A 26,330-nucleotide genomic window follows, 5' to 3' on the forward strand; every position below is an offset into this window, starting at 1 on the left:
CAGAAGAGAGGCCCGGCAGGACCTATAGAAGAAGGCAGCCTAACCTCATGATGTTAAAGAATAGTTCATCTATGACATCACAGAGTGCAGTCATCAGGAAGCTTAGGGGGCCCCGGGGAAAAAGACGAAAAGCCCTGTCCTGGTTTCTGTCATCCAGCTATAATTTCTTCGCAAAATACCTTTTCCCCCAGTGGTTACTAGGGAACTGGAATAGGCCAGTCAAGATGGAATGAGCCAGTTAAGTCTGTCTTGCCTTCTGATTACAACTAGAAACTGATCAAAATGCAAAAGGCAACTACCTCTGGGCACAGTGCCACAGCAGGAGGCTTGGTGAGGAAAGTCAAAACGTGATGAACAATCAGGAAGGCACTGAAATCATGGACACCGCTAATGAGCTGTTGAAAGAAAAGAACTATCGGCTCAGGATTCTTTATGCAACAAAAATATTCTTCAGGGATGAATGCAAAATAAAGTCCTTCTCAGACAAGAGAAAATAAAGAGATCACAATCCTTAGTATTTACCCAAATGAAATGAAAACCTACATTTGCACAAAAACTTATGCCTGAATGCTTAGAGCAATGGCATTCGTCATTGCCCCAAACTGGAAACAAATCAAATGTTCCTCAGCTGAGAAATGGGTAAACCAAGCGTGGTACGTCCATAGTCCATCCAACGGAATACTGCTCAGCAATAAGAGGAAACAGATTGTTGACACATGCAACAACCTGGCTGAATCTCAAATGCATTAGGCTAAGTGAAAGAAGCCAGACTCGAAAGGGTAGATTCTGTTGTCAGGGGTTAAAGGTCGGGACAGGGCTTGGCTACAAAAGAATAGCTACAAGGTAATATTTTTGTAACTGTTGTGTATCTTGAACATGCTGGTATTACATGCTTCTATGCATTGGTTAGGATTCACACAACCTTAACCCAAAGAGTGAATTTTATGAACTAAAAATAAATTTAAAAATTGAGAACTTGATACACTTTTCTAAGGAAACTTTTTGACAATTCAGTTATCTAACTTCATGTACTTACATATTCATAAGCAGAAAACCGTGTCCCCAATATTATGGCAAATGGCCAAGCATTCATTGAAACCTTTGTTATAAAATGTGATTTAGAAAATACAATCGATTTGATTTTCACACATTTGGGGGGGAAAATCCAGAAACCTTCAGAATACAATAGCACCACCAGGTCATGGATGTATGAGTTTTGATAGAGATTTAAAAATTCTTGCCAGTTACATAAACCTTCCCAATTCTATACGACAAACATGATTATAGGATCACGATATTGATACCTGGCCTGGTGTTTCAAATACACAGACACCATCATCACTGCTACAAAACACATACACGGGTATTCTTATGATTAGGATTTAGGCGAGAAAACAAAACCATGCAATTAAACCTCGGGCTCAGCCCTGCTGGGCGAACCCTGACCTAACACGTTTTTCTTGCCGGTGCTACTGATGCACACTCTCGGGGAGCAGGGCACGCCTGTGTGTGGGAGACTGCGTTTAACATACCCTGTCGAAGAGTGCGAACAGCTGTCGCAGCACATCAGACACGGGCAGCTTCAAATACTCGGCAAACTCCTCGATTCCAATCCTTCCTCCTTTGGAGGCGCTCGCAATAGACGCATATTCATCCAAGTGCTTCCGGATGCCGTCCCAGTCCAGTCTAGAGGGAGAATCAGAAACACAGGGATGCGTGTCAGCACAGCCCATGGACACGGACAGTAGGGGTGTGAGGGCGTGTGCTGAGGGGTGGGAACGGCCGGGGAGAGGTCAATGGGGGGAAAAGGAGACACATGTAATACTTTAAACAATAAAGAATTTAAATTAAAATTTAAAAAAAAGAAGCTAGTGAGATAATCCACAATGAAAAAAAACAAACAAAACAAACATGGAATCAGCCCTTTCCAACCCCCATGAGATTTTATGGACACTGGCGAGTCACTTGTCTGAGGGAAGCACTGTAAGGAGAATTAAATGTGTGTTTTAAAGTACAAACTGGACATGTGTCCAGGCTTCCAATTCTCTTAAAGGATATTGGTGTGACTGTAATTTCCCCCAAATGTCTAAGGGGAAGAAAAATAAGTGAACAAGAGTAATGTGGCAGAATAATAAACGACGCAAGAGAAGAAAACACAAAATCACATTTAAATCTGCACATTACTCGGCAAGTCAACAGTACCGACTGGTTAAAAAAAATACAGCTTTTTCTTTCAAGGAGCTTTCTGGCTAAAAAAAAAAAAAAATCACATTTCACAAAATGTTGGGATACGGAGATTCATTAGACCATACCCACTTCCTCCAATCCTAGTTATGAAAAATCGTAACTAGGGTGATAGACACTGGAACATGGACTGTAACTTACATCATGTTCTTTCTTCTTTTATTACATTTGTTTGGGTGACCTTGGTTAATAAGGTTATATAAGGTTCAAGTATACATTTCTATAATATATCATATATACTAGTACATACACACACACACACACACACACACACACACACACACACACATATAGCATTGTGTGCCCACCACCCAAAGTTTAGTCTCTTATATATTGGATCCATATATTGGACCCCATCATATCCTTTCTTTATCTTATAAACAGTTGACTGAACACATACTTCGTCTGTACCTGATTTTAGTGACTATCTAAACTTATCCAATTGTGAACATAACATTAAAACATTTTGTTAGCTAAAAAACATAGATAGTATTTGCTCTATCAGTTATCAAAATATAATTTTTTAAATATTGAAAATACTGTATTTTCAATACAGTAACAGGCTCTGCAGCTCCCTCCCAGGGAGGGTGCCAAGCTCCATGACATCCATACGTTCTGCGAGTCCCCAGCGGGGCTGAAAGCAGAATGAACTGAGGACTGGGGGGCAGGGGGTACACCTTTCGTACCACATCATTCAGAAGGAATGTTTCTAAATGGTTCAAACTGGATCATGAAAGCACGAAGGGGCGTTTTTACCTTTTTAGAAAAAAATGATGTACCCAGAAGAAAAAGATAGGTCTTAGGGGTATTTAAATATGTTAATGATGGTCAGAATTGCTACTCTACGAGTCAATTCTTATTTTGAAAGGGAAATTCTGCCACCCCAGGCCCGTATCATCTCCTTATGCTGTCCTCTTGGTACAAAGGCATCAGGACGGACTGAACACTCAACCACTCAGCCTTTTCTGAGTCGGGAGGCATCACTATCCACACCCACACTATCGCCTGGTCTCCTGTGACTAGCACATACAGTCTTGAGTTAACTGTTCTTGAAAAACACAAACTGGATGAACTAAATGGGAGCCCGGCGGCGTGGTTCAGTGGATGAGCATCGACCTATGAGCCAGGAGGTCACGGTTTGATTCCCATTCAGGGCACATGCCAGGTTGTGGGCTCGATCACCAGTGGGGGGGCGTGCAGCAGGCATCTGCTCAATGATTCTCTCTCATCATTGATGTTTCTATCTCTTTCTCCCTCTGCCTTCCTCTTTCTGAAACCAATAAAAAAATATTATTAAAAACAAAACAAAACGGGAGATACATGCATAAGCTTGGCTTCCATAATAAACACCAGAGCTGAGTCCTGGCTGGTTGGATGGTTGAGTGTCGTCCCGTGCACCAAAGCCCTCCAGTTCGATTCCCGGTCAGGGCACATACCCAGGTTGCGGGCTCGATCCGGAGTGGGGGGCCTGCAGGAAGCAGCTGATCGATGTTTCTCTCCCTCTCTCTTTCTCTTTCAAATCAATAAAAAAAAAAAAAAAGACAAGCACCAGAGCTGAGCATTCATAAAACCAGAGAAAATAAACGCACAGGAATTCAGATCTCTTTTGGACACTGTTATGAAAACGGCGTAATTTTAAAATACGCTTACTTCAATTTCCGGCTGATTTTGGTAAATTCCACCAGCCCGGCTTCCATAGGCAGGGTGAGCTGCCCGGCCGAGATCATCAGTCTGCAGTCTTCATAGGTGTGATCGGTCACGGGGATTCCCAGAGCTCTGAAAGCATTCAAAGGCAGAGTTTTCAAACAGGTAATGACGTTCCCTTAGGCCTGAATGGGTCAACCAACAGCAGTGAGTGGAGAAGTAATCCCTGCTTTTTAAACAGTAGCTTTGGCTTTTTATTGCCAAAGAGGCATGTTTCTCTACTTGTTCAGATTTACTATAGCCCCAAGGTCAAGGTCCTCGGTAATCTTACGTCTGCATGAGTCTGCCAGCTGACCATGCTTGCTTTGTGTTTTAAGTACGATAACAATGTAATAGTTGATTTCCATCTCATGGAAAGTGGTTATTTTATGGAAAGCACATGATTTGACTTACCAAAATAAATTGGGGGGATGAGTATGTTAGGAAGAAAACACCCAAATCCTTAAAACTATGTTAAATGTCATTTACCAATTCTGTTGAAACTATCTACTGGTTATATTCACATAGACACTCACTCTGCCATCAAATTCCGGACTCTACCAGCATAAAGGACAGGATCTCTTTTTTCTTCGTCATTCGGTGTTTGAACAGGCATAAACTGAAAGATAAACACACCTTTTTATAACAACTGGCAGGGCTCCGACATCAAATGCCAAAGATATCCTATATGATAAAAGCCTAATATGCAAGTTGACCGAACGGCGGAATGACCGGCAGAACGACTGGTCACTATGATGCGCACTGACCACCAGGGGGCAGACGCTCAATGCAGGAGCTACCCTCAGCCCGCAGGCCCCAGGCCAGCCAAGGCGGGTACCACCGGTCGCCCCACACACTGGCCCTGATCACCAGCCAGGCCTAGGGATCCCACCCATGCATGAATTTCATGCACTGGGCCTCTAGTTCATGTATATAAGTTACCTATCATCCTATGAGCCCCGCCTTTCGAGTGTATCAGTAACATGACATGGTGGCAGGAACCCAGAGCTTGGATCGGGAGCTCTGAGTCTCCCTGTGTATTAACCAGCACTTCCTTTACCTTTTCTGAACGGTCTCCTCGATTCTATAAGGCTGGCTCCAATCGCCTACTTCCCTGGCCATGGTGAGGATGAAATGAGCCCGTGTCTGGAATTCTGGGAGATGGAGAGCTATAGCTACTAAGATCTTCTTCTCAGATCTGCATTTTCTACCAGTCCCTCCCCTTGTGTGAGAAGGTTATGATGATGATGATTTTGTCTTTTATGGTTTATCTTCTCCATCCATTTCTCTATGGGCCATATTTTCATCAACTGATGGAACTTCATGTTTTGTCATCCCATCTGCTTTTTTTAGAATCCTTAGTATTGGCTTTCTAGCATTTCCTTTACACCCTGTTTTGCTTTATGGCCATTTAAATGTACCTTTTTCTATACCTGACATTCTGTAATGCCTCATTGGTACCGTCCTTGTTTTCATTAATAGCCTTCCAATGTTAGCAAGGTTTTGGTGCTGTATTTAAGTCACAACATATATTCTGAGCACCTACTATACATCAGGCAAGATCAATAGGACCCTATTTGAGTTCTAAAGAAAACAGAAATTTTTATAGGCTAGGCCGACACAGCATATGCTCAGTATCACGACCCTGGCCCCCAATTACAGATAGTGCTGAAAAGCTTCATTAACTTATTGAAAGTAAAACAGGTCGCATGGCCAGGACTCAGCCCAAGGTCGGTCAGATTCTAAGACCCTGTTTTCCCCACGAAACCATCTTTCCTAGAGTAGGAGGGTGAGAGAGAGGAAATGATGAATTTGGCCGGGAGTGGGCAGGAAAAAGCAGCCAAACAGGATTCACAGGAAGCTGACTGACGGTTGACCTTGGCTTTTAAAGGATAAACATGATTCTGTCCCCAACAGAATTACTCCTATGAACCGGGTACCGTGCTAGGTGCTTTAAATGCAGTATTTCATGTATCACATGATTTCACCAACAGAATTATACTGATGAACCGGGTCTCGTGCTTTAAGTGCAGTATTTCATTTCACCGAGCCTCCCAATTTTAGTCATAAGGAACTGGGATCCACAAAGACCAAATGACGGGCCCAAGATTCCATGGCTCACTTCCATGCAGTGACCAGTGCTTAGGCACCTACCGCGTGCCAGGCCGCGCACTATGCCGTGAAGATGTGGCAAGGAGGAACCTGCCCTCCAGGAGTTCTCCATGTCCCGGGGTAGAAACGTATGACAATGAGCTAAGCCCATCCATTAAGCACCTACTAGGTGCTGAGAACTTTCTATTGGCGTCTTTATGCCATGAACTCTCTTAATTCCTTGAGGCACGCTCTACCATTTCCATCGGATAGAAGGATGTGGCTAGAAGAGGTTAAACAATAGAGCTAAAGCCACACACTTGTGGCAGGGCCACCGTTGGGAATAAAAAGAAAGATTCGTGTAATGAACACCTCTTCTGGACTCACGCAGGCGTGTTTGCACATCTTGTGAGTCATGATAAGAAGCCTGTGGGCCATGGGGACTCGGAGTCTGAGCAAGGGAGTGACATGAGCAGGTCCGAGTTTCTGAGCAGGGCCTTTGGTGGAAGGGAGTGGGTAAGCCAAAGAGGAAGACGCTAAGAGCAGGGGGAGCCCCATGATCAACCTGCAAGAGATGTGAGACCATGAACAGAGGGAGTGGGATGCTGAGGACCGCTTGGGTGCAAGGGAAATTTCTCAGCTAAGTGGGTAGGAATGATAGGATAATCTGCGACAGGTCATTTAATTTGCTCCTTCATTCTATTAACACCTTCTCCGAGGGGACGGTGGCGTGCTGCAGAAATAGCCCCGTGGCCTTGGCTCTGCTGGGGAATCTTATGGTTTAAGATTCCCCAGCAGAGACTCTTAAACGGGCTTCCGTCCCCTCCCCTGTTGAGTGAAAGTTCTGACTACATGATCTCCAACATCCTTTTCAACCGGACTCCTAAGTCTAGCTTCCTGTTTCGCATCGTCATTCCTGCCGATGGAAAAATAAACTAAGCCACCAGAGGTCCCCACATCACTTATATATCCAGAGCACCAACGTCTGCAAATTAGTTTTTCTAAAAATTCCCTTCAGCCTGTTCCAGTAAAAATCGCTAATATTTGCTTGGAATGCAATCCAAGGAAGAAAACAGTGCTTCAAAATCAACATTCATAAAACCTCTAACAAAATAGTATAATAATTTAGTTTTATATTGCCCTATAATTCTTCGTTTTGTGTTGTTTCTTTTAAGTCAAAGGATCATTTGCATAGCACACCCTTGATTTGTAGTACACACTGAAACCCAAGAAAAATAAATTGCAGCTTCGTTGTTAACCACACACAATACAGTGAGCTATGGCTTTGGTTCTCTGATAGTATTTTCCATAAAATGAGTTTTAGTAACTCACATATGGACGTGGCATTCTATTTTTGAGGAGGAAAAAAGTCCATTGAGAGCAAAAAATAATTAAAAGTCTAGGTGTGACCCTCATGGGCCCCAGGCCTCCTGAGAAGCAATTCAATGGAAATTCTAGTAAAAAGTCACCTCTCCCCGGGTTAGACCTTGCCCTCTAGCTCACATTTCCATTTTGTGCGAGGCTCACGGCGTGAACATCCCCCTCCCTCGGGAAGGACGATGCACCAAAAAGGCTATTATCCACCGCTGTCCCGAGACACGTCTAAGTCCCCCCACGGCTTCCTGATCCCCAGTCTCCCTTTCACCTTCGCCTTCTCTCGTCACCTCCCCGTGGCCACACTGATGGCCTCATCAGTAACATGACTTCACCGCCTCTCCGCCTGGCCGCAGAGATTCTTCTCCCCTCTATTTCCGCCGTGGACATGCACCTGTGACTCCCGTCTCCTCCTCGCACAAGCTCTTCAGCCAGAGTTTTCCCTCGTGGCCTAGGAGTGTTTGCTTCCCCCCAACCGGGTCCTGCCCAGACCACGAGAGCTCACGGTCACTCTCAGGACCTGCTCACCCCTCTTTCTCTGCCCCTCTGGCAGCATCTGTCTGCCTGTTGACCCTGGTCTTGGGGAGTCAGACACGTCCACGTGGCCTTTCTCTCACTAAGGCTCTCCCATTGCCACACCCCTGGTGCCAGTCACAAATCCGTGGTCACCTGTCTCCTGATCCCTCCGTCTCACTCCTGTAGAGACCCCTGAGGGAGGCTAAAGAAAAACCTTATGCCTGGCAGGTATGGCTCAGTGGTTGAGCGTCAACCCATGAACCAGGAGGTCACGGTTCGATTCCCCATCAGGGCACAAGCTAGGGTTGCTGGCTTGATCCCAAGTAGGGGGCACTCAGGGGGCAGCCGATCCATGTTGCTCTCTCATCATTGATGTTTCTATCCCACTTTCCCTCTCCCTTTCTCTCTGAAATCACTAAAAACATATTCTTAAAAACCAGAAAAACCTTATGGGGTGAGGCTACGACAAATCCATGTCAACTTCCACGGGGTCGGTCCCCATAGCTGCTTGAAAACTCTGTTATTTTCCCAAGGTGGCCATACTGCCTCAGAGTAGAAAAAGAATTCCCGGTCTGTTTTCCTTTTGCTGAAGATCTCCCTTTGTCTCTGGAGGTGGGCCAAAGCACGTGGTCCCAGGCCCGAGTCTATTTTCTTCGTGTCTACGTGACGGGCGAGGATCGGGTTCCGTAGCTAGGACGGCATGTCCCTGCTGCTGCCCGTAGCCTCTTCCCGGCCCGCTCTCATCTGCTGCCCTCAGATCTGTTTCAACACTGGCTCTGCTTCCCGGGTTGCAAGTCCACGTTTCATCGCGAAGGCATTTCACTTTCCACTTCCGAGGGACGACCGTGAAGGCCACCCCAAAATACGCCACTCGGGTGTGTTGATTCTCTGGAGCTGAGGCCACTGGAGAAGCAATACATACAGGGGCGAGGCTTCCTCTGCACCCCCTCATCTGCCTGAAGACAGGTCCCCCAATAAGAAGCCAACTGTCATAAACCCCCTCCTGCAAAGACTCATCCGACAGGGCGCCTGGCCCCACCAGAGGAGAGGAGACTTGAGGCGGGCGTCACCCCCAGGCCGACTCCATCACTCTGTCTCTCATCTATGCCTCCGAGGACCCATCTGCCTTTCCTAAAAGTCACCTGCTCTCCCCTGCGTGGCCTGCATCCTCCCTCGCCTTCGTCCACTCAGATGGAAGATGAGCTCTCAAAAATCCCACCCGTTCTCAGGTATTCCGTTTTTTATTCCCTGTGACGCCCTTGTGCACGTATTAGAAAATGAATAAATGTGCACCCTTTCCCCCGGTCACCTCCCGATGCCAGGCTATTTCATAGACCCCGTGAGGGCACCCAGGCGGGAGAGGGGTCTCTCCAGCCGCATGGCAGCCCTAGGAACTCAAATTCCCTTCCCATTCACCGGGGCCTGACCCCACAGCTCCCTTCCCTCCGAGACCTCCCTGCTGACGCACCGCCTGTCCCAGGTAAGGAGGCGGGGGTGCTTTTCCCACACCAACACCTCTCCTTTGCGCCTTTGGTCCCGGGGCCTCCCACCTCCGCCTGGGCCTTAGGCTGCACCCCAGACGACGTCCACTCCTCGGCCTGGAATTCAAGGCCACCTGCTCTCCGGAGCCAGTCCTTCTATGAACACGCGGTCCTCGCAGAACCGGTTCACTCACTGCTTCCTGGCCACACCCGGCACATTCCTCTCTCCTAAGTCGATGATTACGAGGAGGAGAGAGATGGGTGAGTGACGATTTCACACCAACGCATCCTTTCCCAAGGAGCAGAAAAGACCCTTAACGGGTCCGTCTTCACAGATGGCAGTGCTGGTTCGTCCACGACTCGTCTCTCAAGGTTTCCAAGAGAAAAGGCGACACGAGGAAGGTGCTTGTGAACAGCAGCTGCTGCTTCCCTTTAGGAAGAACAGAGCACTCTACGTGCTCAGGGAAATGAAGGTGACTGCTCACCGAACCCAGCCATGTGCCAGCACATGTAACCCTTATTAACCCTAACGGCCCTATAAAACACGTGTTACTCCCGCTTCACCGGTGAGAACACAGCCGGACAGAGGTTTAAGTCATTTGCTTGGGCACATTCTGGTGGCTCGTAGTGGCAATAAAATGAAATCCGGTGACCTCTTGGCTCCTGGGTTGATGCTCAACCACTGAGCCACACAGGCTCGGCTAATGTCCTGAATTAGGTTTACCCGATTGCTAGTTAAGGAGTTCTAAAAACGCATGTCAAAAATAATACGTAGGATCCCCAACAATTTTAAAGGAAAAGGAGAGAGGAGCGTGCCTCTGCACAGCCAAGACAACTGGAACTGGCACAGCTAAATGAGCAGAGACTTCTAAAGAAGCTATGTGTGGGCGGCGCCAGCTGGCACCTCCGAGACCCGGCCCAGCCCGGAGAGCGCTGAGCCAGGGTGTGGGGGTGTTCAGTTACAGCTAAACGCTGGGGAATAAAAATACCCAGTCACATAGTTGTTAGGGGTCCCTGGGTGAAAGGTAGCATCGCAGACATAAAACACATATCATTAAAACGAGAATTCTAAGTCGGAAGTCCACAGGTTCCCGTCTTTGTGCACCACAATCCTCACACACCAAATCCCTGCTGACTCAGGCATTTCTAATGGTCAAAAGCCATCTTATTTGTGGAGTTGTTGGACAAAGAATCTTTTCTCTTTTCTTTTCCTTCCTTCCTTCCTTCCTTCCTTCCTTCCTTCCTTCCTTCCTTCCTTCCCTTTTCTTTCTTTCTTTCTTTCTTTCTTTCTTTCTTTCTTTCTTTCTTTCTTTCTTTCTTTCTTTCTTTCTTTCTTCCTTCCTTCCTTCCTTCCTTCCTTCCTTCCTTCTTTCTTTCTTCCTTTCTTTCTTTCCTTTCTTTCCTTCCTTTTGCTAGAAAATATTGTCCAAACAGGTCAAACAGGTCTGAGAACCGGCTAGAGAATGCAAATATTGTAACTCAAAGAGAGAGAGGAGGGAGGGACAGAAAGAGAGGAGGGAGGGAGCAAGGAAAGGGGGGAAGGAGAGAGGAAAGGAAGGAGCAGAAAGAAAAAAGGGAGAAAGGAAAAAAGAAAGAGAGAGAGAAAGAAAGAAAGAAAGAAAGAAAGAAAGAAAGAAAGAAAGAAAGAAAGAAAGGAAGGAAGGAAGGAAGGAAGGAAGAGAGAGAGAGAGGAAGAAAGAAAGGAAGGAAGGAAGAGAGAGAGAGAAAGAGGAGGGAGGGAGGGAGGGAGGGAGGGAGGGGGGGAGAGAGAGAGAGAGAGAGAGAGAGAGAGAGAGAGAGAGAGGCAGGCAAAGAGAGAGAAAGCCAGACATGACACAGAAAGGAAATGTGTAACAGTGGTCAGGGCAATAGAATGAGAAATTTGCATACCTCCGTTGTAACACAATTTGACCACTGACTCATGTGCTCTATAAAAAAAAGCAGTTCTACATGCATTTCCACGTCTGTTGCTAGGTCTGCTGGAGGTATAGTATAGATATGTAGGTATATATCTGACCCTCTCTCCACAGGCTACCTGAAAGCATCCATAAAACCAAGCAGATTCTGAATTCAGGAGTCCATGCCATATCACTCCTAGAGACTAAGAATTCTTCTGGGAACAACCTGGAGTCTAAAAAATGTGGTCAGATTTTCAGAATGATCTAATTACTCCCCCACTCCCATCTGCCACAGCAACTCCAGCCCAAAGACTGTCCTGTGACTGATGATACGGGCTGCCTCCCGGATACGATGGCCTCGGGCTCTCCGTGGGCTCCTGACCGCCGTGCCTCTCTCATGACCCAAGCAGCACCTCTCAGGCTCCTGGAGCCCACTACTCTTCAAGGAGCTGTGGGGCTCTCGGCCTCTGTGGCTCCTTCGGTTGAGCCGTGAAGGGTTAGTATTCAACTTGGCAGAGGTTGGCGTTGAAAGGAATACAGACGTAGAAATGAGTGATGCGAATCTGGCCAGCCAGGCTATTTACACCTTGGAGGTTCCCAGAAGTTAGAGGTGTTTCCTGATCCAACTCTAAGGGCTAGACCTGATCGCCTGGGTTTAGATACACAATTTGTACACAGGGCTTATTTGAAAGAAGGTGGGTTTAACTTCCGGCCTTTGCATATCCGGTCTCTGCAGACAAGAAGTCCATACTAATAAAAGGGTAATATGCTAATTAGACCGGGAGACCTTCCGGGAGACCTTCCGGACATCCTTCCAGTCAAAGCCATGGTGGCACGGCAGAGGCAGAGGTGGTTAAGGGCAATCAGGCCAGGAGGGGAAGGCAGCTGGGGGTGATCAGGCCAGCGGGGGCGGGGGGCTGGTGGGGGCGAGCAGGCCAGCAGGGGGGCAATTGGGGGCAAGCAGGCTGGCAGGGGGGCAGTTGGGGGCAAGCAGGTTGGCAGGGGGGGGGCAGTTGGGGGCAATCAGGTCGGCAGTTGGGGGCAAGTAGGCCAGCGGGGGGCCGGGCAGTTGAGGGCGATCAGGCTGGCAAGGGGGATTGGGCCTAAACTGGCAGTCGGACATCCCCCAAGGGGTCCCAGATTGAAGAGGGTGCAGGCTGGGCTGAGGGACACCCCCCCACCCCCAATGCACAAATTTTGTGCACCGGACCACTAGTCCTATATAATAAAAACCTAATACGCAAATTGATCGAACAGCGGAACGACCCGTCACTATGATGCACACTGACCACCAGGGGGCAGATGCTCAATGCAGGAGCTGGCCCCAGTCCACAGGCCCCACGTCAGCCAAGGCGGGTGCCAGCAGGGGCCCCCAGATCGCCCTGCTGGCCGTTCCACAGATTGGCCCTGATCACCAGCCAGGCCTAGGGACCCTACCTGTGTACGAATTTTGTGCACCGGGCCTCTAGCTCAAAATAAAAGGAAAGGCCAAATCTCAAGTTCCATGGCCACGTTTTGAATGACTTACCTCAACTTCCACCCTTGTGAAGGGCTGGCAGAAGGTGAGCACACACAGCTGAAAGCTGAAGAGGAAGAAAAGAAGTTCCCTTTACATGGTGAGACAAGGATCGCCTAATATTACCCAACAACCCCCTTCTGCACACAGAGCACTCAGGCCAAACATACATAGTTTGGGTTTATAAATGCTGCATGGCAGTCGTAACACTTCTTGGACTCAGATTATTCTTGACATTCAAAAGTTCAATCACTGCCCAGCTGGTGTGGCTCAGTAGTTGAGTATCTACCTATGAACCAGGAGGTCACGGTTTGATTCCTGGTCAGGGCACATGCCCAGGTTGCAGGTTCCATCCCCAGTGTGGGTCATGCAGGAGGCAGCTGATCTATGATTCTCTCTCATCATGGATCTTTCTATCTCTCTCTCCCTTTCCCTTCCTCTCTGAAATCAATGAAAAATATTAAAAGACAAAGCACAAGTTCAATCACTACATGCAATACCATGTATGTATTTGTGAGTCAGAGCTGCAGCTCAGCAGACTGAACCCCAACTTTGAAATCTCCTTGACAACTCAGATTCAAAAGCCTAAGTCCCTAGAGAAACTAGTCAAGGCCAAGTTTTAAGATTCATAAATGTGTTTACAGGATAACTCCCGAGTAGAACATTAATAAACTCTTTTCTGATATTCAAAAAACAAAATCAGTTGGCCTTTCTTAAAAGCAGAAACTTAATCATAATTGTCTCAGGTACTAATAAACGTTTTCACTGTGGGGGAATTTTCTGAAAAGTCTCAAATTTCATGGTAAAGCTAGACAAAGGCTTTCATGAGGCGGTTACAATCAACCCTCTCAAAATAACTTTTGAAATGGTTGTTCCAACTTGAAGCTTTCTGGTATATATACAGACTCTCCAGATAAGAGTTCTGTGGGATTTTAATCTGGCTGAGTGGATTAGACTACGTGTTTGTAAAAATAACCAACCAACCTTTTTGTTTTACTGTGAAGCAGCTAACATATGATTTAATTGTGTAAAAAAAAAAAAATTACTTGAAGAGAACTTAAGACAAAAATTGTAGGCATTTAAACAAGGAATTTAAAGGGAGGATTTAGAAAATAGATTGACCAATTTCATGACTAATTGTAAATAGTTAACGTAAGTATCCGTTCTCAAATCTTCCATCTACAAGGGGAAGAAAATATTTCACTGTCAACCCATATTGTCTGCTGTAATTATTCTTTAATCATTTAATTGAGCTTTGGAAGTCAGTGATTTGAAGAGATCATTCTAAATGCTGTAAAACAATAAATAAATAGAGCCACACCTACGATTCTGATTACACACAAACCAAACACTTCTTGGTCAGACACAGATCCGCTTTCCCACGGCTGCTCTTTCTCTCGGTTTATTCCCCAAATTCCTGAGTCCTCTCCCGGGTATCTGCTTTGTGGTAGAATTTCTTAGAACCCGAGACCCGAGGAACTCATGGAGCAAGGGTGATTGAGAAAGCTGATTTAGCAGGAACAGACATAGAGCTGACTATACCAGGAACCGGGTCAGAGGACAGAGGTGGGCATGGGCGTTCCCACTGGTGAGTGCCCTGTGGCTCGTGGACAGAACCAGGGGGTGCCTTTGGAAGGCTCTGTGTTGGCTGCTAAGTCCTAAGACATCTTTCATTCGGACCACCTGTTTTCCCTCTTCCTTTTCTGAATTCTCTCTCCTATTTCCGTTTTCCCTGTACCATACACTTCCCAGGTTAGAAGGCTAGATGAACCAAAAATCCTCTTTTCTAACCCTGGTCCCCCTTCCAGAAAAGCTGTCCCTTGTTTGATCTTCACATCTACCTGGACACACACACACAAAAATCATATGGACGGAACAGTGAACCCAAACTCACCAGCTCCCTGAGGGACTCAACGTGTGAAGGCTCCAAGGATGACCCACGTTGGGAAATAGAAATACACTCTCCACCCAATTTTTAGGCACGTCTTTTTCTAAAATGCTCTCGTACTAATTGTCCCTCCTAAGTTTCCCTCGTTAAAAAGCTGAACACGAGTTACTCACAACCAGCAGCACCGTGAAAGTTTTATTCTAGCCAAAGGAGTACACCGATGTCCTGAAGAGTGGGCGGTAACATAACGTCTAGATGCCCTTTGTGATTTATGCTCTTTATTTTGGGTGCCCTTGACCTTGCTTCAAGGACGGCAGTGTAAGAGGAACACAAACATCTGACACGTTGATGAACAGGAACAGGTGCAACTGGTTCATCAGTTACAATTTCTGACTTAAATGTATTATTTCAAAGCGGTTCACATGCACAAATTGGAGAAAGAAGGTGCAGCAACATCTGACGCTGAGAATTCGTTGGGGCTGTCTAAAAGGTCAGTCACGGGGGAGCCCACAGGATACTTGGAAAGCAAATGATTTCCTTTTCAGTATTTCCAGGGGGTTGCCACCTGTCCACCAACAATGGTACTTGAATTTTGTGCATCACAGTACCAGAGGCATGACCAGGAAAACCCCCGGCAAAGCCCTCCAATCCAGGGGTTTTACACGTTTCTCACCGAAACATCGACAGGCCGAGGATGGAGCCTCTACAGGTTCCGTCCTATTTAAAGGCCTGTTTCACTTCGGCTTAAGAGTGAAACTGCGTTCCTCTCCTCTCTGAAGGGTTTTTAGAAACTGCTGAGCCCTACGCTTCTCACATCCAGAACGGAACTGCAAGCTTGGCTAGCTCTTTTCTCAACTCACACTTGAGGCCACAGGTCTGCATTACTCTGGACTGCTTACGCCAAAATATATATAGTAAAATAACAATGAAGACGTTAGATAGCGCTGAATCGGCAATGGAAAGGAAACCACAGAATTAAAGCTACACAGGGTGCAAACTAGGTCGCTGGGATGTTGCCAAGAGGTGGCGGGTAAGCCCTGAAGGCCCATTAGAACATGACAAGGCAGAGATTCTGTACATGCGGGCCACCACGGGGTTAATGGGCAAGAGAGGGGTGCTCTCTACGGAGACGTGTCAGCTACAAGATTTAAGGATCTGATGAGAAATCTTTACTTTCACAACAACAAGGCTTTTTTTTTTTTTTTTAAAGATCTTCCTTTTTCTTCACTAGAATGAAATGTATGTAAATAATAGAGATGAGCGACTTACAACGTATATCCTTGCCATGTCCACGTCACCGTGTCCTACAATAACAAGAGTATTGAGCTGTTAGTTCAGAGAATACTAAAGGAAACAGAAACCTCATTTCCATACTGGTAGGCATGGGCTTTCTAAATGAAAAGCATCAAGTTGGAAAAATAGAACCAGCACATTATTACTGTTAAACAACAGTGGACTGAGTGATGTGTTCTTGGATTATATATCTACATAGCCAAGATCCGTCTCCCTTATGTAACCACCTTTTTATGGAATGAAGTTGCTCTGACTTTTAAAAAAATCTACTGTGGGTGGCTCAGTGGATAGAGCATCAGCCTGTGGACTGAAGGGTCCCAGGTCCGATTCCGGTCAAGGGCACATGCCCGGGCTGTGGGCTTGATCCCCAGTAGGGGGCGTGCAGAAGGCAGCCAATCAATGATTCTTGGTCATCACTGATGTTTCTCTCTCTCTTTCCCTCTCCCTTCCTCTCTAAAATCATATATATATATATATATATATATATATACATACATATATACTAGAAGCCCGGTGCACGAAATTTGTGCATGGAGGGGGGTTGTCCCTCATCCCAGCCTGTACCCTCTCCAATCTGGGACCCCTGGAGGGATGTCCGACTGCCGTTTAGTTCCAATCCCTGTGGGATCGGGCCTAAACGGGCAGTCGGACATCCCTCTCACAATCCAGGACTGCTGGCTCCCAACTGCTTGCCTGCCTGCCAGCCTGATTGCCCCTAACCGCTTCTGCCTGCCAGCCTGATCACCCCCTAACCACTCCGCTGCCAGCCTGTTGATGCTTAACTGCTCCCCTGCCAGCCTGTTTGCCCCCACTTCCCTCCTCTGCCGGCCTGGTCACCCCTAACTGCCCTCTCCTGCAGGGTTGATCGCCTCCAACTGCCCTCCCTTGCAAGCCTGGTCCCTCTCAACTGCCTTCCCTTGCAGGCTTGGTGCCTCCCAACTGCCCTCTCCTGCTGGCCATCTTGTAGTGGCCATCTTGTGTCCACATGGGGGCAGGATCTTTGACCACATGGGGGCAGACATATTGTGTGTTGGAGTGATGGTCAATTTGCATATTACCCTTTTATTAGATAGGATATATATATCCTATCTAATAAAAGGGTATTAGATAGGATATATATATCCTATCTAATAAAAGGGTAATATGCAAATTGACCATCACTCCGCGACAAAATGGCGGCGCCCATGGCCACAAGATGGCGGTGCCCAGTCCTCTTAGCCCCGAGCCCTGGCGGAGTCCCCAAGTCTGCCCAGCAGTGGCAGTCCAGGGTGTCTAGCTGGGAGGCGCCCACCCCACACACAGCAATTCCTGCCCAGTGGCGGCAGTCCGGGGCGTCCGGCTGGTCGCCCCCGAGCCGCGCACCATCCGGGGCGAAGCGGGCCGCGGGGCCTGGGGCCGGGGTGTCAGGCCGGCAGTGACCCGCCCCAGAGCCACGAGCAATCTGGGGCAAAGCAGGCCACGGGGCTTGGGGCAGGAGTGTCAGTCCGGAAGCGCAGTGCACCCCCAATGCGAGATCTTCAGGCCAGGGAAGGCACCCACCAGACTATCTGCAGCCAGGCTGAGATGGGGTGTCATCTGGGTGGGCTGAGGCGGCAGCCTTGGGCTGGGGTCTCAGCCTGGCCAGGACCCGAACCCCTCCAGCGGTGGCAGCCTGGGGTCTCAACCATTGAGTCACACCAGCCAGGCAGATATGGAGGAATCTTAAATGTTTCTTTTTTTATAATATATATTTTATTGATTTTTTACAGAGAGGAAGGGAAAGGGATAGAGAGCTAGAAACATCTATGAGAAAGAAACATCAATCAACTGCCTCCTGCAAACTCCCAACTGGGTATGTGACCCCAACCAAGGTACATGCCTTGACCAGACCGAACCTAGGACCCTTGAATCTACAGACCAGTGCTCCATCCACTGAGCCAAACCAGTTAGGACTGTCCAATATGCTAAAGAAAAAACCCTATCTAATAGAGAGGGAATATGCAAGGGAGGGCATTTGGGGGTGACCAGGGTGTCAGGGGAGGGCAGTTAAGCATCGATCAGGCTGGCAGGGGAGTGGTTAGGGGGTGATCAGGCTGGCAGGCAGAGCTGTTAGGAGCAATCAGGAAGGCAGGCAGGCGAGTAGTTGGGAGCCAGCAGTCCTAGATTGTGAAAGGGATGTCTGACTGCCTGTTTAGGCCCGATCCATGGGATTGGGCCTAAACAGGCAGTCAGACATCCCCCAAGGGGTCCCAGATTGGAGAGGGTGCAGGTTGGGCTGAGAGACACCCCTCCCCCCACGTGCACGAATTTCATGCACCGGGCCTCTAGTATATATATAATAAAGTAATGCAAAGTGAAGGAATCTGAATAAATGGCAAATGCAAACCCATAGAAATACAATGAGTGGAAGTCTGACAGATTTTCATTTTAACTACAGACATCATGGTGGCGAGACCAGCCTCTGAATAGAAGGTTGACTTGATTGAGAACTCCTAATCGTCACTAACCAGTCATTAGTGATGGCATCTTGCCTTTGTATGGGAATTCCCTAGTAAATACAGTTCCTCTCAGCCCCAAACATCCTCTGAAAACCTGCGTTAGGAAAATGGTGGCACAATCCACGCCCAGAAGACAACCAGGTGCCTGCCGGGAGCAGCGGTGACCATTTCCTGAGCCAACTGGGAATTTCTGGAGGATTTTAGATCCTTTTAAAATATCTTCTGATTGAAGCTACTTGCCAGGAGTCATGCCGACAATAAGCACTGAGCCAGTAACTGGACGCCACGCCTGTCCCCCCCTCACCCTGCCCCTTCAATCCTCGTCCACCAGCAACGGCCAGTGACTCCGGGGAATTTCCTCCTCAGCTTCATGGAAAGCACAGATGGGTGCGAGTTTCCTAAGGAGACCCTGCACCTGAGGGCTCACCGTACCATCACGGTGACAACAGAGCAGAAGCCAAGGAGGTGTCCTCATGTGGCTCAGTCGTAGCAAAAACAGGATGCAGTACGGGCATCAGCAAATACAGTCCTGTCCGGCCAACGTTTAAAAACCAAGGGGAGCTCTAGCTGGTTTGGCTCAACGGACAGAGCGTCAGCCTGCGGACGGAAGGGTCCCAGGTTTGATTCCGGTCAAGGGCACATGCCTGGGTTGTGGGCTCGATCCTCAGTAGGGGGCGTGCAGGAGGCAGCCAATCAATGATTCTCATCATTGATGTTTCTATCTCTCTCTCCCTCTCCTTCCTCTCTAAAATCAATAAAATATATTAAAAAAAGGGGGGGGGGGATGAGACTCGCCCTCTGCTCCCACCTCTCCTCTCTCCAGACCTTTATTCAAATGATCAGAGGGGCCCGGGCATCTGTGCTGTGGGAATGTCTGAGCCTCCGCACCGGGAACCAGGATGCTTACCAGCTTGTTGGGGTACCGGAGGAGGACGGGCTGCACCGGGACTCCTGGGATGAAGGCGCCTATGAGCAGGATGGAATCGCATTACGTGGGCTTCGTGTGACACAGGTTTTACAACAGAGAAAAAGATTAGTAAGAGCCGACACACAGAAACTGACTGCCTTAAGAGCACACATAAGAAACTTTGCTAAATGCTGGTAAATCCCTCGTGTTTACCAAAACGCGAGATACTGAAAATGCAGAATTATGTAAGCAAAATAGTAAATGTTGGGTCCGTCACTTAAAATATTCTCTTACTTACATCCCCACTGGCTTTCATTTTCCAAATACCTATTACTCGGCAGGATTTTCTTTTTCAAAGTCATGGCAAAAATCAAGACAAAGAGGAAATAAGAAAATCTAGATGAAATCAAATGCTTGAAGCCAGAACCACCACAGTTGACAAAAGTGGGTTTTAACTTGGGCTGTGACCATTCTGGCAGCCAATACAGAAACATTTTAAAGTATTACCAAGTGCTGTAAAATTACACGTTACTGTGAAACTCACGGCTTGATAGTATTAAAAATTAAACGAGCCTTAGAAGGCGTGATAATGATCATCGAAATAGGTTTCCCCTTGATGACACAGCACCCTGGGTCCTGTGACCGAGTCCTTGGAGAAAAAGGAAAATCCACCAGTAGCTTCTGCTCAAACACACACACACACACACACACACACACACACACACACACACACACACGTTCTCTCTCTCTTTCTCCCCAAGGAAGAAGTGGTTATGATACCAAAAGAGAAAGTAAAGAAGTGCATTCTGTGGCTTCATAACATTAAGAAATTTTTGCCGGAAAAGAAGCAATGCTCAGAGCAAACCAACGAGTTATGTTGTGCATTACTATCAAATCATTTGAGAAATCGTCCATACTACTTTGTCACAATACATAATTTAATTGATCTCACCTGGTTTAAAAGTAATCAAACAGGAGCGATTAGTACAAGTACCTTCTGGGAAAACTAGTATCTTGGAAGAAAAGGAATAGATTTAATATTTCAGTCTAATTAATCGATTAGCTCATTATTCACTTTCTCATTACTTCACAGATAGCTGCCAATTCTTATAAAACAGAGACGAAATCAAAGGCTAACCCTTGATTCTAATGAAAGCCAGAATCAGATGACAGGCATTTGGTTTTCCTCTACAGGAAGGGTAGTCTGACCAGTAAGGTAATTAGAAAATAGATTAAAGCTTTGAATAGACTATACACTTAGCAAATGTTTCTTGATGATACGTAGGATCCGAACAGATTTAGAAGATGACGTAGACCTAAGTCGTGGTCAAGGGCACATGTAGGCAATATTACATTCTTTCTGCAGCTGCTCTACATCCTCAACCACCTCACTTCCTACTTCTTTGTTTCAGTTCTCCCATTAAATGATATCACTCACAGCAAAAGGCCCGGAGGGAAAAGGAGGAGCGAGCTGTTTACAATATGCTTTGTCCTTACTTGAATTCGTTGACATAGGAAACACAACTTCGTATCTTTCTGAGGAAGTGATTTTAGCTGTGAGCATACTTCCTTGTGTTTTCCGTGTAAAAGACACACAGTAGAGTCAGTTTCCCATTCACTGATTTTCTGAAGCATTTAGAATTGAGCAAGGAATAAATCGCCAAGTACATAAAACAACACAGAAAATTCCTGCTCCCCCAGCAGCTGGTAATGAGTATTTTATAGTAATTAGAGAGAGAAACGTCATTAGGCTACATCGCCACTATAAAAGGTGATTTGTAAAGTTAAAATTATGAGTAGGTGCCATTCCATCTTCCAATTTAAAAAGAAACTGGTTTCCTATGACAGTGGGACCCAATAGCAACCGTGATTCGTTCAGCGGACATTCTCTAGCTACCCTGTTAACAATGAATCACGAAGTTTCAGAGCTGGAGGGGGCATTAAAAGTCAACTAGCATTTCCAATGCTTGAACTCTTTCTATAATATGCCCCGCACGTGGTTTCAGATGATTCTACCTCTGGACAGTAAGTTCCTCGAGTTGAGCAAAATGAGTGGAAATCTACCTATGTGCTAACTTTCACCTACCAGTCCTAGATCTATTCTTTGGATCCAAAGAGGAAAAATGGAACCCTTATTCCAAATGCCACTTCTCCCCATTCACTTTTATTAAATCACTAGAGGCCCGGTGCATGAATTTGTGCACCGGTGGGGTCCCACAGCTTGGCCACCAATCGGGGCCAATCGGGGCCGTCTTGCCCAGTCCCTATTGGGGAGATCGAGGCCAGCCGATCAGGGTGGAGGGACCATGGGAGGTTGGCCTGCTGCAAGAGGTTGGCTGTGGGAGAGCACTGGCCACCAGGGGGCAGGTCCTGTGCTGAGCGTCTACCCTCTGGTGGTCAGTGTGCGTCATAGCGACTAGTCAACCAGTCGTTCCGTCATAACAGTCGTTTAGGCTTTTATATATATAGATTCCTCACATGCCTTGGTTTTTGCAGCCTCCCAGTGGGCCACACTCTTCTGGGTACTCTAACATCTACACATCATAAGGGATGGCCAGATCACTGCAGAGCCATTAGTTCTGCTAACGATCACCTGCTTTCACCTGGGCAAAGGTAGAGAAATACTTACCAGCATCACCCATGGGGCTCTCTTTATCCCATCAGTGCTGCCCCTCCCTCATCTTCAAAAGGCATTCATTCCAGTGGAAGGGGGTGATGAGATGGTCAAGTGTGAAAAGCTTCTACAGGTGATTCTGACATGCCCCCCTGAACTGAAAAGCTCTATCCCAAAATACTTCAGATAAGATTCAAGATCTTAATTACATTTTTAGTATAAACCCTCCACACTGTTGAGTACAACAGAGCATTAGCATATCATCTTTGCAAAGGAAAATAAATTCAGAGGTAGGGAGTTACTTTTTGTAACACGAAGTAAAACTTGATTCAAAGAGTTCGGAGAATAAAAGAAGGATGATACATTTAATTCCATGAATATCCCACAGGAAAGAGGACTTCTTACACTCAATTCTCAATGCATTCAGTCAACACCTCCTGTGTTTTACCTGGGGCCATTCCCCTCCTGACGTTGCTCGCCTTATGATTTCATTTATTGTGTTTTTTCGGGAATCTGGGTCTACGCGGGATACCAACACTGGCTGCAGAGCCCGTAACAGTCCTTTAAAACAAACAAAATTTACAACCAAGCCTTTTTTTTTTTTTTTTGGCTAACGCCACCAACGTGATAACACTGGGTAAATCATTAAACAAACTGTATGGAAATTAAAATGAAAGCAAATAAAAGAGAACAAGTTTTTTTTAAAAAACACACCCTCTAATTCAACGTTTATTAGAACTTAGCTTCCGGATCTAAAAGGAGAGGTGGATATTTCTAGCTAAAAATATTTCATTGACTTCACAGACATCAGCAGTAGGAATATGAAAAACAGTAAATGCAATCTGTTCCCTATAGGTCTTCTTCCTCAGTTGACATTAAACTTTTGAAATGTCAAGATTATCTGATTTTATTTTAGGGACATCCTGAAAACTGAGCATGTGAATTCATAGTGCACAGGAATCCAAAGCAATTACTATTCATTTTACTAAAATTGTCAGCACAATATATTATTTTTTTTAAATGCATCCCTTCCTACCACATGCAACACAAATCTCAATTTACCAAAAATCCATTGCCATGCAATTTTTCAGGAAAATACCCGGTACGCAAAGCAAGGAGTTACTCTGAAAAAGAGCGTCGTTCTTAGCTGAATGAGTGACTGTTATTTCTGCACAGAACCAAGGCAACATCGGGCAACTTTCACACTCGCTCTCTCACCATTTGATGCTTGCATGACCTTGGGACCACAGGGAGCAGTTACTTGGAGACTATTACCCTAGGGAGGAACCCAAGCATCTGGTAGGAAAAACATTCCACTCGCTTCATTGTCTTTTTATGGAAGGAAGTACTTATGGTTCCACATCATAATTTTCAGAGATTTACACATTGGTCCCTCATGGAGATTTGGGGGAAATGAAAAAAGCAGAGTTAGGACAAAACTTTTAGTGTGTTCATCAGCCTGATTCCTGAAGAGAAATTCCTGAAGTGGCATGCATCCATCAGGTGTTTCCACAAATTCTGTGGTTAAATTCTCTCTCAAAAAGAATCAAGCATGTTTGGTATTTGAAAAACTGGCTTCTGATATATAAGAACAGAAAGAGATGATGGCATAGTGCTAAAAGTAAGATTTAAAAGAATTATAAGGGTTCGTATATAGGGAAGTCTAATCTTTTTTCAGAAAGTCATTCTTTCGATATAGCACCTCATTAAAGGAAGGAAATATGTTTGAGATATTTCAGCGTTTTCAAGTGTCTTAAAAACCTGCCAGTAAACTAAATACGATGTTTACAATGCACGAACGTGAAAACATTTGATCCATGTTACCTTACAAGTACTTACTGCCAATCAGAGGCACCTGCACATTCTCATTTCGAGAAACCATGGAAGGTAAGCCAGCGGCGACGCAGGCAATCCCATCGAAGAACGTGGAGTGAGGGGCCACCACAAAAATCGGGGCCTCCACGGGGCTTGCGATCTTCCCTCTCACGGTCACTGAGAAGCCCATGGAAAAGAACATGGCCCGGCCCAGAAACCTCAGCACTGGCTGAGTAACCTTCCTGTGAAAACACACACGGAAGAGACAGGATTAGCTTTGCTCACTGCAGCTAACGCTGGGCTTTTACTCCAAAACACCACGTGGGACCCCAAACAGATCGGAACACTTCATTTTAAAATACAAGTTAAGAAGAATAACACTTCCCTGGAACAAGGCTTTCTGCCAGGAACTATTCGAAATCCTCTACCTATATTAATTCCTTTAATCCTCGGCCCGATTTTATACAACCGGTGTCACTTATTATTTTTTAAAATATATTTTATTGATTTTTTTACAGAGAGGAAGGGAGAGGGATAGAGAGCCAGAAACATCAATGAGAGAGAAACATCGATCAGCTGCCTCCTGCACACTCCCTGCTGGGGATGTGCCCGCAACCAAGGTACATGCCCTTGACTGGAATCGAATCCAGGACCCTTCAGTCCGCAGGCCCTCGCTCTATCCACTGAGCCAAACCGGTTAGGGCCCGATGTCACTTATTATTATCCCCATTTTACAGATGGGAAAACTGAGGTGCAGAGAAGTAATTTTTCCCCAAGGACATATGGCTAGTAAGTGGCTCTATTCTTTATTCTGACTCTAAAGTGAATAGAGTGAGTTTTCAACACACATCCTTCTGAGAAATTCAAATCAGTATTGCCCTTCCAGGCAAGCACCCTGGGAATCTCCACGTGAGTAACAAAGACGCCACTATCTCCCCAAACACTTTTAGAATTCTCATGCTGAAACTGTCCTCAGCGTTATTTTAGGAATATTTTTTAAAAAGTCAGCCTTCTAAGACATCATCAAGAATCTTAAGAAAATTCACCACCTCATTGTCACTCACTTAGACAATTCTGGAATTCTAATTGCTAACGTTTTCCAAAGGATGGGTCATTCAAGATTAACAATTCATCCAATTGTGCCAGGAACTGTGCTGGACACACAAGACAAGGAAGGCCCAGCCCCTGTCCTTGATAGACTCAAATGAGTCGAGAAACCAAAACATAAACCCCTAGAAATGGAAACACAGACGGAACACATAGAGCTTTGCACGAAAATACAATACTACATATATCCTCCCATAAGACAACGGATGAGCCTTTTAGAAAGTGGGCTTCCTACCTAATTTTCTCAACAATCTCAATGTGATAGAGAGGAACTCTGAAGCAACTAGCTACTGCGGAAGTTGGTCTGACTTTGACTCCACAGCAAGGAGAAGTGAGACACAGAAAGCCAGAGCACTTTCCCAGAGGCACGGAGAATGACCATCTCTCTCCTGCTTGCCCTTTCGTTGCGAGTTAAGATCTCTATTGATGTAGTGATAAAAAGCGCCCTCTTTCACGGGGTTCCCACAAGTCCTATTTCCGATTTATAGTGATACAGCTTCTGACAACCACATTCCAAAGTACCCCATATTCAAAGTCACGAAAGACTTCTAGGTAAGATATTTTTTAAATGACTAAAAGTCTAGTGTTGCATAATAATTCCAATGTTACCTGTTTGACAGGAGGTTTCATTGAAGAAAATAGGACTTCCTTTTCCAACCATTATTTTATCTGTTTCCTGACCTTTTAGACTGTTCTTTTCCTTATCATAGGTTTCTACAAGCCACTAATCATAGCAACCAAGGAAATAAGTGAAAGGAATCAGTGGGTGATGAAAAATGTCACTTACAGTATGTTTTTAGGGACAGACAACCTTGAGTTATAAAACAAAGGAGTCTGATTGGCGAGGATGGAGGTGGTATAATTTCTCCCCGGGGCATTGCGGGCCGTGGATTTAGTTCCAGTTCAAACCAGCTTCCACGTGTTTCATGTTGACATTTGTTCACTCGGACATGAATTGAACAGCAAATTGCATATTTCCTAAAAAGCTTCTAAAACAGTGTTTCTCAAAATTTGGGGGTACATATTCTCAGTTGAGGTTGAGATAAAAGGAATGGACCTCTGTGTACAAAAAAATGTGCACAATTTCAGAAAGTTGAACAGTGCCCTAAAGCTCACCTATGGATTTCTATGAAATCCCAGGAGTTCACGTGAAGGGCCTTCGCCTTCAGAACATACGTACGTATGGCAACAAGTGGGTTCTGCCCCATGGGAATGGACTTTTCCTAGTAACTTCAGTTTATCATTAGTCTATTCTCTAGCACCAGGCTAATTACATACTGCTTGAAAAGCAGTTCCAGTGGCCTCAATGCTAATGTTTAATAAAACTTGGCTATACTGATTAATAATTAAATTGTTGTTAATAATAATTACTAAAGCCCTAGCTGGTTTGGCTCAGTGGATAGAGCATCAGCCTGCAGACGGAAGG

At 46.0% G+C, this 26,330-nt stretch overlaps 1 protein-coding gene across 2 annotated transcripts in view; it reads right to left on the reverse strand.

The window, feature by feature from the left end:
• Positions 1-26,330, reverse strand: part of LPCAT2 (lysophosphatidylcholine acyltransferase 2) — a 58,354-nt gene that overhangs the window by 26,326 nt on the left and 5,698 nt on the right. Inside the window, exons 3-11 of one of the 2 annotated variants that reach the window (XM_054710025.1) lie at positions 23,822-24,039; positions 22,431-22,543; positions 20,321-20,381; positions 19,369-19,427; positions 15,961-15,995; positions 12,816-12,870; positions 4,464-4,546; positions 3,895-4,020; positions 1,533-1,686 (exon numbers count right to left, since the gene is read on the reverse strand). In XM_054710025.1, the coding sequence (XP_054566000.1) occupies positions 1,533-1,686; positions 3,895-4,020; positions 4,464-4,546; positions 12,816-12,870; positions 15,961-15,995; positions 19,369-19,427; positions 20,321-20,381; positions 22,431-22,543; positions 23,822-24,039 (904 nt within the window). The remainder of the gene's footprint in view (positions 1-1,532; positions 1,687-3,894; positions 4,021-4,463; positions 4,547-12,815; positions 12,871-15,960; positions 15,996-19,368; positions 19,428-20,320; positions 20,382-22,430; positions 22,544-23,821; positions 24,040-26,330) is intronic. The other variant, XM_054710026.1, reaches the window with a different exon arrangement.

Source organism: Eptesicus fuscus, chromosome 21, assembly GCF_027574615.1.
Source record: "Eptesicus fuscus isolate TK198812 chromosome 21, DD_ASM_mEF_20220401, whole genome shotgun sequence".
In the NCBI taxonomy this organism is placed as follows: domain Eukaryota; kingdom Metazoa; phylum Chordata; class Mammalia; order Chiroptera; family Vespertilionidae; genus Eptesicus; species Eptesicus fuscus.